The 14,902-nt window shown below is 40.5% G+C and overlaps 1 protein-coding gene across 4 annotated transcripts; it reads left to right on the forward strand.

Annotated features, from left to right (window-relative positions):
• The first annotated feature begins 1,976 nt into the window (after positions 1 to 1,976).
• LOC105703875 (serine/threonine-protein kinase Tao) lies at positions 1,977 to 11,007 on the forward strand. 4 transcript variants are annotated; one of them, XM_023432363.1, is made up of 13 exons: positions 1,977 to 2,257; positions 3,041 to 3,486; positions 4,001 to 4,349; positions 4,528 to 4,703; positions 4,794 to 4,956; positions 5,055 to 5,401; positions 5,525 to 5,770; positions 5,900 to 6,127; positions 6,489 to 6,728; positions 6,871 to 7,128; positions 7,221 to 7,477; positions 7,542 to 7,747; positions 10,348 to 10,434. In XM_023432363.1, the coding sequence occupies exons 2-12, from the start codon at positions 3,181 to 3,183 to the stop codon at positions 7,711 to 7,713; spliced, it is 2,742 nt and encodes a 913-aa protein (XP_023288131.1). In that variant the 5' UTR covers positions 1,977 to 2,257; positions 3,041 to 3,180; the 3' UTR covers positions 7,714 to 7,747; positions 10,348 to 10,434. The 4 variants fall into 4 exon arrangements, with proteins under 4 accessions (XP_023288131.1, XP_012288036.1, XP_023288135.1 ...); XM_023432367.1 differs by lacking the exon at positions 1,977 to 2,257 and adding an exon at positions 2,290 to 2,655; XM_023432365.1 differs by lacking the exon at positions 1,977 to 2,257 and adding an exon at positions 2,682 to 2,909.
• Positions 11,008 to 14,902: the final 3,895 nt, after the last annotated feature.

The following is a 14,902-nucleotide window of genomic DNA, read 5'->3' on the forward strand; positions in this document are numbered from 1 at the left end:
TCACACTTTTATATCATTTTAAGGTGAAGTGAAACCCCCTCAAGTTAGTCTATTCGAATAAAACACTTTTTTTTAAGGGTTTTACCGGGATTTTTAAGGGACCAGAACCAAATTGGCGTCGCGCTCTTATATTTCGATATATAAGTATTGAAAGCACTGATATGAGAAACAAAGGTGTCAGGACAATTGTGCAACAATTTAAAACACTCTAGTGATCGGGAAACTCGCATTTGAACGGAATGAAAGCAAAAAAAGTGCCTTATGCGCTTCTGCGCTAAAACGAAGGTAACACGAGGTCTCGAAGAGAAAATATAGTTGAAACTAAAATCACAGATGGCGCAGGGAGGCACTCTGCAGTCAATTAGGGTATCAAAAACCATGAATCCAGGAGATTTCCGGAGTTTTACTCCGATTTCCTTATAACTATTGTACGAAAACGGCAGATGGAATACTCCATTTCGTACAATACTCAACATAACTCAACACAGCTGTCAATATAAAAATGAACGATCGAAACGTAGGCATTTAGAAGAACCTTTTTTTACCGACGTCGATCAAGTTCCTCGACATGTTTCACTTCACCTTAATACGGAAATCCAGAATTATAATTGTACTTTACACACGTACTCTAGAATTGCTGAGATAAAAAAGGAAATTGAACATCAATATTCATGAAGAAAAATTCAAATTAGATTCTTTTATCATTTTATGATTGAAAATGCGCAAGTTCGCGCAGTGGAGAGTTTTACGGCGCAAAGCATTTTCTGCGATCGATTGAATATGAAATGCTTTACCTCGTGTACCGTTCCACCAGGAAAAAACGCTAGTGTTTGTTTTCTCCACGGTGCAAGCTAGGGTCTAAGTCTGTAGAAAGTCTATGAGTAATGATAACTACGAGTCCAGTCATCTCTGCTATTTCTTCGTTTATTCATGCGGATACGCTAACCACGATCGGTTCGCCACTCGCGAAACAGGTGTTCGAATGCTAATCGCACGCAAGATTCGGGTAACTAGTAAAACCAGTTGTAATTATCCACCTTAATCATAATTTCGTTGGAAAATAATTCCTGTTCGAATTCCAGCATTATATCAATCCGCAGCCCGCAATTCAAGAGTAAAGTGTAAGACTACTGAAGTACGAATCCTGCATGGAAAATCGCATTATATATTTTTACCCAATTACGAAAGGATATTCTGAACACTGAGGATAAGAAATAGGTAAGATTCCAGTTTATTATCGTAATTCGTAATCTTAAATAAATTCTTAAATACAATACCTAAGGTTAAGTGAAACCCCTCTCAAATCGAATAAGACACTTTTTTTAAAGTCTGTTACACCGAACTGGCTGAAACTTTGACACACGACTCGTAATATAAGAAACGAAAGTGTCACAACAATTGTACTCTCATTATCGAGAAATTCGAATTTGAACGACATAAAAGCAAAAAAGGTGTCTTATGCACTGCTGTGCTAAAACGATGATAACATGAGGTCTCGGGGTGAAAATTTAGTTGGCAGAAAAATCACAGATAGCGCACAGTGTCCCTCTGCAGTCGATTAGGACCTCAGAAAGCATGAATCCGGAGGATTGCTGGAGTTTTATTTTGATATCTTTATGATCATTGTACGAAAACGACGCCATTTAGTACAATACTGAATATAATTCGACACAGCTGTCGATATAGAAATGAAAGTCGGCAACGTAGCTATTTAGAAAAGATGTTCTGGATAATGACAAAAGAACGTTAAACTGAAAAATCTACAGCCGCCCTCACGGACTCGCCACTCTCGATTTAACCGACCGCTTCCTCGAGTCCCACGTCGATAACCGACCGATCGACATTTACCGACCGCGAAGTTTGGGCTGGGCCAAGTATCGAGTTCGACAACTGGCCGCGAAGCGACGCCACGTCCGTATCGATGCACGGCTCGCCTCTCGCTCGGTACTCGCGAGGGCGAAAAGGCGTCAAAACTTAGCGAATTCCCGTATGTGTTCGGCCTGGTCCGGGGTGCTGTATCGTTGCATCGTCCGCGCGGCTCGTCGCGGTTTCGTGCGCGGGTGTGTGCGTGGGTGCGTGCGCGAGTGACACGTACCGAGGCGCAGCGGTGACCGGGACACGGGAGCCGAGATCGGGAAACCAACGGGCCGTAATATATGCCCGCGGAATCGGCCACACTCGGCAGCAGGAAGAACGTTCTCTGAGGAGTGCTCGGAGAGTCGCGCGCATGCCTCTGTGCACCCTCGCCATTTTGGAGGTGAATATTATTCTTTCTCCCCGCCCCGCGTGCTCGGCGACCGCCCCGACCGCGGGCTGCTCCCCGCTGGACGTCCGGATCCGGAAACGGTAAACCGCGTCGGGTAGGGGGCCGCCGCCTCGGAGCGGGCGAGTTTCTCGCGTTCGGCGGCGGCCCGTCGCGGCCCCACTTTCCTCGAGACCCAACCCTCCTTACGCCCGCGTTTCCGTCCTCCGAATTTCTCGCCTCCGCGACCTCGTCCGACCCTCCCGACAGCCTAGGTCCCCGAAGAGAGGGCGACCCGCGCCCTCGTCGCCCGAGCCGCCCGAGCCGAGCTCGCGTCTACTGCCTCCGCCTCCTCGACGTGCCGAGCCTTTTCTCGCCACTCTCAGGATATGTGTCACGTTCCCGAGAATGACGTGAGCGACACCTAACAACGCGCGGTTGGATGCACCCGCGAGGGCGTTTATCTCTCCGAGAGGGTATCCTCTCGAGTCCGGGCACCTAGAGTTTCCCCTGCTGAAAAACTGATACCTCCTCCTAGTGGTCTTATAAGCCGATGATCCCCTAGATGCGAGTAAAACCATGACTTGATTTCTCGAGGGATAGACTAAAGCTATGCCGAGACAAGGTTTGCGCCAACGCTTTCATTGGACGAACGTTTGAGCCTTGCGTATGTTCATTTTCGATTTGCATTCTTACGAAACGTGTAAACTCGTTGCCAGACTTTGGTGAACGGCGATCGATAAATGTATTACGGTGTCTGGAGTGCGATGTACGAAACTTATGAAAGGTACCTTCCAGATAGCTAGAAGTATGGCTTTGGCAACGGACTGACAGAGGATACGCCGAGGTTGGCCGACCTGGACAAGGAAAACCGAAGAAGAGTGGAGGGTGTAGAGCGCGATAGAGGCTTCGGCCATTCAAAGGGTAATTGCTCTACTATGCCGGCTATTCCAAGACCGGGTAGTCTCAAGGACCCAGAAATCGCCGAGCTATTTGAGCAAAATGATCCGGAGAAGATATTCGAGGACCTCCGGGAAATCGGCCATGGGAGTTTTGGAGCTGTGTATTATGCTCGGTGTCTCGTCACCAAAGAAATCGTTGCCATCAAGAAGATGTCCTACCTGGGGAAACAAACCGTCGAGAAATGGCAAGATATTCTTAAAGAGATTCGTTTCCTCAGGCAACTCAACCATCCTAATACGATTGAGTATAAAGGATGTTATCTCAGGGACCACACTGCCTGGGTAAGTCGTTTGGATGAGAGCTCAGTTTTTTCTAATAACATGTAGCAAATAATGCATCCATATAATTACCTGTATCCATGTACGTGTCGTGACCCACCTTTAAAATAGAAAAACTTTACCCTGTAATTGCAATTAGTTTAACATAAATGCGGTGCCTAATTCTGACTTAAGCATAAACAATCAAATCTGCATTGGCTTTTAAGTAATGTAAAATGGTAATGTAAATTAGTAACGTACTAAAAATCCTATTTACGTACCATTTCTATAAATGATTGATTTAATATATAATACCTTATTTCTAAACTTCATTTTTATTCCGGCATAGTTTTTATAACCGTTTCTTATTGATTTTACCGCTAATTTTATTGAGATTTTAAGACTGCAAGAGCTTTGTTCTGTGTAACTCAAAAAAATGTGAAAACAAATCTCCTTTGTAGTAAATTCATTCTTATGAATGCATTACTATGACAATAAGCTACTCGAATATTTAAATCATATTTGCATTACGTTGCAGTTAGTGATGGAGTATTGCCTTGGCTCTGCGTCAGATATAATAGAAGTTCACAAACGACCGTTGAAGGAGGATGAAATAGCAGCAGTCTGCGAAGGCGTTTTACATGGCTTGCACTACCTTCACTCTCTAGGCAGAATTCACAGAGACATAAAAGCAGGAAACATTCTACTAACCGAAAATGGTACGGTCAAGCTGGCTGATTTTGGTTCCGCTAGTATCAAATGCCCAGCTAACAGTTTCGTTGGAACTCCGTACTGGATGGCCCCTGAAGTCATATTGGCCATGGACGAAGGACAGTACGATGGCAAAGTGGACGTGTGGTCATTAGGAATTACTTGCATCGAATTAGGTAAACGATAACTGAGAACTGCAATCCATAATATATAAAATCAAATCATCCAAAATAATTTCCCTAAAGTACAGATTTGCATAGTTCCCTGAATTGTTATCTTGTTATTTTATTATTCTTATTATTCCACTGTACGTTATAAGTCCTCGGAAGTGATAAGAATCTATACTTCCTGTAGCGGAGAGGAAGCCGCCTTACTTCAACATGAACGCCATGAGCGCTTTGTACCACATTGCCCAGAACGACACGCCGATATTGAACTCTCCAGAGTGGTCGGATGTATTTCGCCATTTTGTCGAAGTTTGCCTTACTAAGAGTCCAAACGAAAGACCGACGTCGGGAAAATTATTAATGGTGAATATTTTATACGAGCATCTTTGTTACGGTATTGTTTCCTGACATAGAATTGCTAGTGGCAGACCGCTGACATTTAAATGTTTACAGCATCAATTCGTAACCAGGACGCGCTCGCCGAATGTCTTAATTGACTTGATCCAAAGGACGAAAGGTGCCGTTAGGGATTTAGATAATCTAAATTATCGGAAGATGAAGAAGATTTTAATGATAGACTCCTGTGAGACCGAAAGTACCGTTGGAGATGCCGACGGTAAGTTTTGGCTGTCGATAACGTGACGTATTGACTTATAAGTCCAATGATAGAGGGAGTGCGAAATAATAACATTGGTTTCGAACGATCCCTTTTAGATACGCCGGACGAGCAAACGGGTGGGGACAGCAGCAAGAGCAATTCCATTACTTCCGAGCATTCAATTCATTCCATGGGTGTCTCGGCAAGCTCACAAAGTTCCTCCACCAACAGCCTGCCACTGCCGAATGCCGACTCGAACGATTACTCCACGGGATCGATCAGGAATCGACACAAAATATCGGCTGGTGTCACTGCCAATCTCCTCGAACACGGTGCCAATAACTTTGCGACGATTAGAACTACGTCAATCGTGACCAAACAACAGAAGGAACACATGCAGGAAGAAATGCACGAACAGATGAGCGGCTACAAGAGGATGAGACGAGAACATCAAGGAGCCTTGGTAATGTTCAATGTTATTTACGCATTTTTATCTGAGCTACGAACTAGTATTACGTATTTTTCTTTTAAATCTCGAATTAAAAGGATACGTGTTAACATTGGATTCTGAATTTTTCTTATTCAGGTCAAGCTGGAGGAACGTTGCAAAATGGAAGTGGAATCCCATAAACAGCTTTTGGATAAGGAATATGATACTCTGCTGCAACAGTTTAGCAAAGAACTGGAGAAATTGCAGCTCAGACACAATCAGGAGATGGAGCGTAAACTGAAGCAAAATCAAAATGCGGAGAAGAAACTCCATAAAGAGATCACGAACAGGCAAGAGGCTGATCGCAAGGCTCTCGAGGCACAGCAGAAACGCGAGTACAAGGTAAAATAAATTTATGAGAATAAAAGTACGTTTCTCAACTATATTTTTTATTTCTATTAAAGTTATCCCTTTATGTAATCGCTACGTTTAACTAGAAACGACAAATTAACGTCTTATTCCTCACAACAGGCATATAAAGAAAGATGGAAGAAGGAGTTATCGCAAGATGAAGTAACGCCAAAACGCCAGCGGGACGCAACCCTTCAAAGTCAGAAGGACAATCTGCGTCAGATGGAGGCCCAAGAGGAGCAACGACTGGCAAGAGGCCAACGTGAATACTTAGACCTCGAGATCCGCAAGTTCCGCAGAAAAAAATTGCTCATCTTCCACAGTCTCGAACAAGAGCTGTTACGAGAGGTGAGAGTAATTTATGAAATTTCAAACGTTTCTCTTAACCAGTCCTTTTGTATATTTCTCAATGATACAATATCAATTGCATTGGATCCATCCCCCGACAGTCGTTATTTGTCGTACCTTAACGATCTATCTCGTACAAATTCATTTTAATAAATGCATCAAAGGTTAATCCACAAATATATAGTTTTTCGAACGTAATAAAAAAAGAAACCTTCACTTCGTAATATAAATTACAATTTGTACGAAAATTAAGGTGAAGTGCTGTGAAGGAAAATCGCGCCGCTAAATAACGATATTCACTTACTTAATATGTCCTTTTATGATAAATCTATTCAGTTGTGAATGTTATCTGAAAATTTAGGAACTGAATAAGAGGCAGCAGCAGTTAGAACAAGCGCATGCGATGCTGTTGCGACAACACGAAAAGACTCAAGAACTAGAGTACCGACAACAGAGAGCGGTCCATGCTCTTCGGGAGGAACAAGTTCATCGGCAACACGCAACGGAGCTTTGTAATCAACAGGATTACATGCAACGAGCTGAACGAGATTTACGCAAGAAGCATGCCCTTGAACTTAAGCAACAACCGAAAAGCCTTAAGGTAATCCAATGTAACAAAAATTCCCTCTACGGTCGCATGCAATTGCTGATCAAACTGCGGAACTAAAATTTAATTTATATGTACGTGTAGTAACGCTGTGATCATTGCTCTACTCTATAAATGCATGTTTTTCCTTCCTCAGCAAAAGGAAATGCAAATACGCAAACAATTCAGGGAGACGTGTAAAATACAAACGCGTCAGTATAAAGCACTGAAAGCTCAAATATTACAAACTACTCCTAAGGACGAGCAAAAGGCAGTAATTAAGAAGTTGAAGGAGGAACAAAGGCGGAAGCTTGCTCTTCTGGGAGACCAGTACGAGCAAAGCATTGCAGAAATGCTGCAGAAGCAGAGTATTCGGCTCGACGAGTCGCAAGAAGTGGAATGCCATCATCTCAAGGTTCGTAGACGGCTAATCCCGGTAACACAGATTACGTTAATTCTCCCATGCGTGTATAATGACACTAGGTCTTTAATTTTACTTGCTCGTAGGAGAGATTAAATTATGAATTAGAGATCCTTATGGCGTACCAGTCGAAGAATAAAATGCAGGCCGAGGCTCAACGTAATCGCGAGAGACGTGAGTTGGAGGATCGCGTGTCGGTGAGGAAGTCATTGTTAGAACAAAAGATGGAACACGAAACGCAGGAGTTTCTGCAGGAACGTAGTGAACGAATTCGTCTGTTACACGAAAGGCAAGAACGCGAATTGCAACAATTCGACGAGGAGAGCGCAAGAATTGGGTTTAGGTAAGTCACTTTACGTTTCTTATAGGTATCAACCATTAAACCGTTTGGCTTTATGCCGTATTAGCCTCGTTTTACACGTGCCGAGCAAAACCGTCCGGCATCGGATATCCGATTACTATGTGCATGGGACAGCATTGCAGCATTCACACGTATGTCCGGCAGACGGACGTCGGATACACGACGGATGGCTTGCCGGACAAACCTCGAGACCAAACGTCGGATATCCGACGTTTTAAGATGAAGTGAAACACGTCGAGAAATTTTATCGAGGTCGGTGAAAAAGATTCTTCTAAATACCTACGTTGCCGACGCTCATATTTATATCGATAGTCGTGTCGAATTATATTGGGTATTGAACTAAATGGCGTACTCCATATGTCGTTTCCGTACAATAATTATAGAGAAATCGAAGTAAAACTCCGGAAATCTCCTGGATTCATGGCTTTTGATACCCTAAATGACTGCAGAGTGCCCCATACGCCATCTGTGATTTTAGTTTCAACTAAACTTTCTCTTCGGGACCTCGTGTTACCTTCGTTTTAATGCTGAAGCGCATAAGACACTTTTTCATGTGTCAAAGTTTCGGACGGTTCGATCCAATACCCTTAAAAAAAAAGTGTTTTATTCGAATCGACTGACTTGAGGGGGGTTTCACTTCACCTTAACGTGTCGGGGTGCAAACAACACAAATCATTGGTACGAACTGAATTTGGCGCACATAGTGAACAATAAAACCGGGTAAAAGTCAGAGACGTGCGAAAGCTACGCTTTAAAAAGCAAAATCGGATATTCGCTGCAGGACGATCTTATCCGGCATGTGTAAAATTAGTTTAAGATCATTGCAACAAATTTCTGTTTCGCCATATTTTACGCTAACATTAAAACCACTTATGTCAAGATTAACGAAAATACCTTCAACGATAAAGTTGAAATTTTTTAATTTTATAAAAATGAGGTACAAACATTTTATCTGATTCAACGCGTTTCGAGGCTGTAATTATCAAGAAAATTTTTTTATTCCAAAATCAATTCGTTTAGTCATCTAGTACTCGAAAATTCTAAAATCATAAAAAAAGGATATACTGGTCGTTCATTTATATGCAATTTTGTACAAATTTAATGTTGTACTTCTTCATTGCAAAAGGATGACCAATGTAATCCAAGATACTTACATTTTAATACAGAAAATAAGATTTTATTCAATAATAGTGGAAGTAAAACAAATCGAAGCATCTTGAACTAAAGACTTAATTCAAAATGGATGACTAAAGTGCGATACCTTTATCTAAAATTGTTGATCTCCCTGAATAAATATTATAACGATTCACACAACTAAACGAGTTAAACCTCTGAAATAATGAGAGTAATAGAAATATATAATAGTGCTTTAATTTTCGTGCAAATGTAATAAATGTAGTAATAAAAGTAAGGGTCAGGGATCAACGAATGATAAATATTTATATGAAGCTTCGGAATACCTACGCTGTTGGTACTTACAAAGAATAAATCGCAGCACGTACTTTTCTTCGTAATATATTTTGTGACCTTCGAGTTTACTCAAGGCCGTGCATACAAAATAGCCCTGCAATTGGAATGCAAACTACCCGTAAGACTTGCTCCTTTGTATTTGTGTGCAAGTCATCCATTACATGCCAGCAAGGATCGTTTCACCGCTTTGATTTCGCCCTTCACTTGCATTCCATTGCTAAGAACAGAGTACGCTTTTACAGTTTCATACACACAGAGAGAAAGTTAAATGAGCTTTTCTATATCCACGGTAGGGACGGACCACATTTTGGCAGCGCACATTTTATAAACAAATCTTTTGCTATCCGGCCTATGTCTGTTAATTTTAATTGCCCAGAAAAAAAAAGGAGCTCAATCTAATTATAATCTATAAAATAGGTAATCTTTAAATATATTTGCATTATCCTAAATACTCATTAGTGTGGCAATTTTTGTTCGTAGAAACGTTAGTCCTCATTTATCGTACTCTCTTCCTTCTTTTAAAATTCAATCTTTAAGAGGATATGAAAGGCGCTAAGAAATTTAATCGACGTCGATAAATTAAAATTTATCTATACCCTTTTTGGTGGGAATGCCGTTTTGAATACTCAAATGGTGACATAAACTGGCGCGTCCCTTTACCGACATTTATATTTATTTTTAAGTCTTTTACTGTCTACGTTGAGAATTATACGAACTGAAGGGTTCTATATGTCATTTCGGTAAAGTAATGATTAAAAGATCGACGTAAAACTGCCGAAATCCCATGAATTCACGAATCTTTATATTTTGACGAACCGACGTCGCCATCTGTGACGTTTAGCTACAACTAAATTTTTACTCTAAAAACACGTCTTAGCCGCAGGACAAGCCAGCTTTCTCTTATAATCGTTGGTGAAAGTATTTTCCATATTTTCCCATCTGACTCTTTAATATTCCATTTCTACGTTATTCTAAATTGTTCGAGCTATGTCCTGAAACTCTCCATTCTCGATTTTCTTCCTCCAAGAAGCGTAAAACATCGAAAACGTGCACGACCCACGCCATGTTGGTTCCAGTCCATGATAAGTAAATAAATGTAGGATAAAAAATGAAATTTCATTAGTTTCAGAACCTACCTTAGGGTCTCCATATTCACGTTTTAAACTATGAAACGATTTGAGACACCCAGTTCTATGAAAAGCCTTATGAACGATTGAGCTTTCGGATGCCACTTTCACATCCCCTTAAAAGGTTTCAAAATAGAGTCCTCCTGCGTCGATACATCGTCGATATAGGCTGACTCTCATATCCTCTTAGTCAATTACGAATCCTTTCCGTGGAGCGAACCATGATTATATAAAGATATCTTCGTCCTGTTTCAGTGCACTGGCGATAGCCGAGGGATCGAAAGAGTCTTATCCGGATGACGAGAGCCTCAGCGGCTCGATGTTAAGTCTGGCCCACAGTAATAGCTCCACATCCTTCCCCCCTAATAGTCTTTAATCTTAATCGTTAATATAATATTGTATGTCTGTCGTTGATCTGCGCATATACGAGCTGACGAGGCCCGCGGCGTTGCTATTTTTTAGCATAATCAAATACGGGCCGGCTTGTCGCGCATGGATGTAAGTCGAAAAGGTCTGTCGGGAATGCGTATTGGATGGGAACGTAGGGTAGCCCCCTCGTTTTGCGAAGACTATACGTTCCTCTGGACGCTGAATATCTGTTATATATACGTTATATATACGTTATATACGTTAGGATGCGACCTAGGACGAGCGAGGAGAGATTCCTTTATCTCTCCTTCGAGGCACAGCGCCCTGGGGAAGTTAGGAGAGCCATGCAAAAACATCGGTGACTGCCGTTTAGGTCACCGCGGGTTGTTTTTCTAGCTGGCCGAGGTTAACTTAAGAGATTAGTCGCGTCCAAAGGTTCTTGGCCACGTAATGGCCACTTAGACGGTACACATTGCTCCTCCTCGGGACTTCTGTACAGATCCGAGAGGGACGCCGGTACGAAAAATAAACGTTAAAATCATTTGACCTCGTTGATGTATTAATATATCCGAAATGAAAAATGTGTATCGTAGACATCCCGATTATTATCCAGGATCCAAATGATTTTACTAGTTCATTTTTCTACTCTTCAATCGTGTTATCGGATTTTATCTCGAGGCCGAGATCCTCGTTCTAACGACAACGCAAAACGTACCCATCGCTTATCAGCCGAAGGTGATTTCCATTCGACGAAGATAAATGACCGTTGCAACTGCAGCGTACTTCGCTTTTCTATTGAGTATTTCGATTGATCTATCGCTATTATCACTGATTTGGTCTGCCTATGAAATGCCATGTATACTTTTATTGTACTGCTTTTACATGTTTTCCGTTCTAACGTTCGTTACGATGCCTCGTTAAAGGGCTATATCACTGTTAACGTCGGAAAAATTACAAGTTTTTGACAATTTCTTTTTTTTTCCTCAAAATATACTACATGTAATGGCACGAACTTTTTTTTTCTCCGTGAAAGGTCTAACGTAGGAGAATACAAGATTTTTCTTCTTGGTGAAAAATACATATTTATTTATTTATTATTACAATCGTAGACTAGTGAAAAAAGAATTGTTGCTGGCGCAGGTGATCGAAGCCCTCCTAGTGATCTGAAACAAAAAATGAAAAAAGATTCTTAATCTGTGAGGCCGCCCGTACCTCGATTATGGTAAAATGATAATTTTAACTCATACTTTTGCCTCAATTATAGCGCAAAAAAGGTATTCTTTTTAACGCTTCCAAGATACGGTCATTTTGTTAGTTTATGATATAAATTAATTATTGAGGTACGGGCGGTAGTGACGGCTTAAGAATCTTTTTGAATTTCTTGTTTCAGGTCACCAGGAGGGCTTCGATCACCTGCGCCACCAACAATTTTTGTACCACTCTACATTTATAACAAAGTAATAAATATGTATTTTTTTCCAAAAAGAAAATTATCCTGTATTCCCCTATATCGGGCCTATCATGGAGAAAAATAAAATTTGTGCCATTATATGCAGTACTTTTTGGGAAAAAAAATTGTCAACAATGTATAATCTTTTCGACGTCCACAGTGGTATAGCTCCTTAAGGGTCTAGGTACAGATGCGATGGCTATATCGTAATAGTCTTCCAAAGAAGCTCCGATTTCCTAAACCGACAATGGTTTGTCCTAACGAGTGAAACTTTTGATTCTTTTTTATTTTTTTTTTATTTTCCCTCCGAACGCCGATTACGCTTTTATCCAATACACATTCCGAGATCGTGCTCTCAAACCATACTGTGACTCTTCTTTCCCTCGTTTCCTGCATCTTGATATATATATATTATATATATTTATGTGTATAATATATATATATATAAGATGTCTTTGTTACATATATATATCAGTAATAATTAAACATTGGATTGAATGCCAGGTGATTGTGACAGTTTCCTAAGGTTGCAATATATCCAGTGGTTGATTCGACGAATACGACGGCTAACTCGCATTCGTTTTAATCAATGTGATAACGGCTCGATATGGTACATGCAAGGCAAGGTGATTTTCATTCTTGTTACACCCTTAATTGCAGGTGAAAATGATTCGCAGTCATGCCGCCGATGGCACTTAGAATGGGCGTCGATTCGTTGGTCGGACGCTTCCTCTCCTTTATCAAAAGCTTATCACTAAATCTTAAATGAAAATCTAACTCGTCGACGAGGGTTTAAACTTTCTTCCGTGTTATGAGGAACTCGCCGCTTATGATAACGTAACTTTCCTGTAATTGATTGTACATAGAGACTCTTATTTTCGTTGCGCGTTAAATCTCTCACCGCGTTAAGATTGTATACGTATAGTCTACTTATCGCGGTAATTAATATGCAACATTGCTGTGGAGACATTCATATCGCATCCCATACATGATAGGTGTGGACGTTGACAATTTTCGAGTTATTGTATCACGAGGGGGAACAAGTTGCGACGATGTATCGTACTTGTACCGAATGTAACATTACACCGCAAATACAGTAAATCGTGTATTATATAAAGAGCATCTGTTGGACAATGGGATAGAGGCTGAGTGCAATACATATATTACGATCGCGTATTTTTTATCGGAGGGTTTCTTTTTAGTCGGAGTAGCAACTCAAGCTTCCACGTAAATCGAAATTCATACGTATTTCTAATAAAGAGAATAATTTGATCGAAGGCACTCTATCGTTGGCATGTGATTGCATGTAATAACATCTCCGGTGATGTGATATTTCTTTAGGGAAATATCTTCGCCTCATTTGTCGAAAGATTTTCTCATGTTCCCAGGATAACTCTGAACAATGGAACATTATCAAAGACATTGAACAAACCACGATATTTGCTTGAATCGCGATGTAATTTCTCGGAGAACTTACTTTCGTCCCTGTAAATGGTACTCTTAAAAAGTATATTGCATTCGGCATCTCTAAAAAAAATATGAATTCTGCCGGAATACTGTTAAGAATATTTAGAGAAGGCGACGGGATTTTCCGATTAATTTCTGAATTAATAAATTATGTAAAGAAAAAGCAGGATTTCCTAAAAGGGGAAGCGAAGCCCTTAACCCTTTATCGATAAGGCGCTTGAAGTAAAATTTATTTCAAATGCCATTTAACATGTCTCGTCGCTAAAATGTTAATAGAGTTAAACGCTACTAAAGGCTTCGAATAATATATTTAAACGGCAAACAATGTAGCTTTCCGAAATGTTCTTACACCTCGATTAAACGCAAGGAAGTATTTCACGGTTCCTACCGAACATCAGAGTTATTCAGGGACCTTTGACGAAAATCCTAAAAGCAATATCTTCAAACTTTTCCTTAAGAAATATATAACCTAAGGTATACAATAAAAATAGATCAGTTTGTACTTTCTCGTTGACTGTCCCGTTCTTTGTAATCGATTTCCTAAGTCATCACGGCCGAATCAGTCAACAGTGGCGAAAGAAAAATAGACTACGCATGACTACTCTTTAAAAAAAGAAGAAAAAGATATGAAATCAGAAATCAGATAGTTTACATGGGCTTCGTTAATTTTCTTGTTTGTTTTTTTTGTTTTTTTTCCTTGTTTTGACGCGCAAGCGAAAAATTCGTCGTACCCATTAGATGCGCCCTTTTAGACGCGCTACGTTCGTTATAAAGATTAATTCAATTATGTGTTCAATTATTGTGATAACGAAATGTACACTGCTAGGGTGTACACTAGGAGTGCAACGGTACACGGCGATCTGTGTTAAAAACACATGCGATGTCGCCCGAAAGTGTCACAATCAACTGCGCGCCTTACCAACATTTCGTAGTTAAGCGACATTGTACATACACGGACACGCTAAGCGTAATGACTAAAGCGAATGAAGTAGCAATTATATAATGGTACTGCTATAAGGACACCCGTCATTACGAGATGAAGCCTCGTTTTAGGTTGTTTCGTTTGAAGCTTCCCATGCGACACTTTTCGCCCCCACTGGCTGAACAATATCGACGTAGATTTGCAATTACGTAGACCGGATCCTAGATTTATAATAACAGTGCACCCCGTCTAATCAGTCTTTCGATAACCGAGGATTAGGAATTTGACAAACTTCGCATTGCATTTTTTACTCATACTTTGAGGGACGCTTACAGATAGTACGATGGGCGATAGTACGATTTAAAGCTCATGCTAATTACACTTGTTATCCGTTTTATCCTTTCCAGTGAATAACTGTCATGGATGCATAACAATATTAATTAATTACGTTAACGATTCGAGTTTCTAAGCAAAGGGTAGAGTGGAACTTACATGAGAACGGTGTTCATTTAAAGACACTTGACTTTTCTTTTTTTTTTTTTTCTGTGAAAATTAATACGTTTAGGAAAAATTAGTACTATCGATTTCGAGGGTGTAATCTA

The sequence above is a fragment of the Orussus abietinus genome, unplaced genomic scaffold (genome assembly GCF_000612105.2).
Source record: "Orussus abietinus isolate OABI.00-Male unplaced genomic scaffold, Oabi_2.0 scaffold36, whole genome shotgun sequence".
Lineage (NCBI taxonomy): Eukaryota > Metazoa > Arthropoda > Insecta > Hymenoptera > Orussidae > Orussus > Orussus abietinus.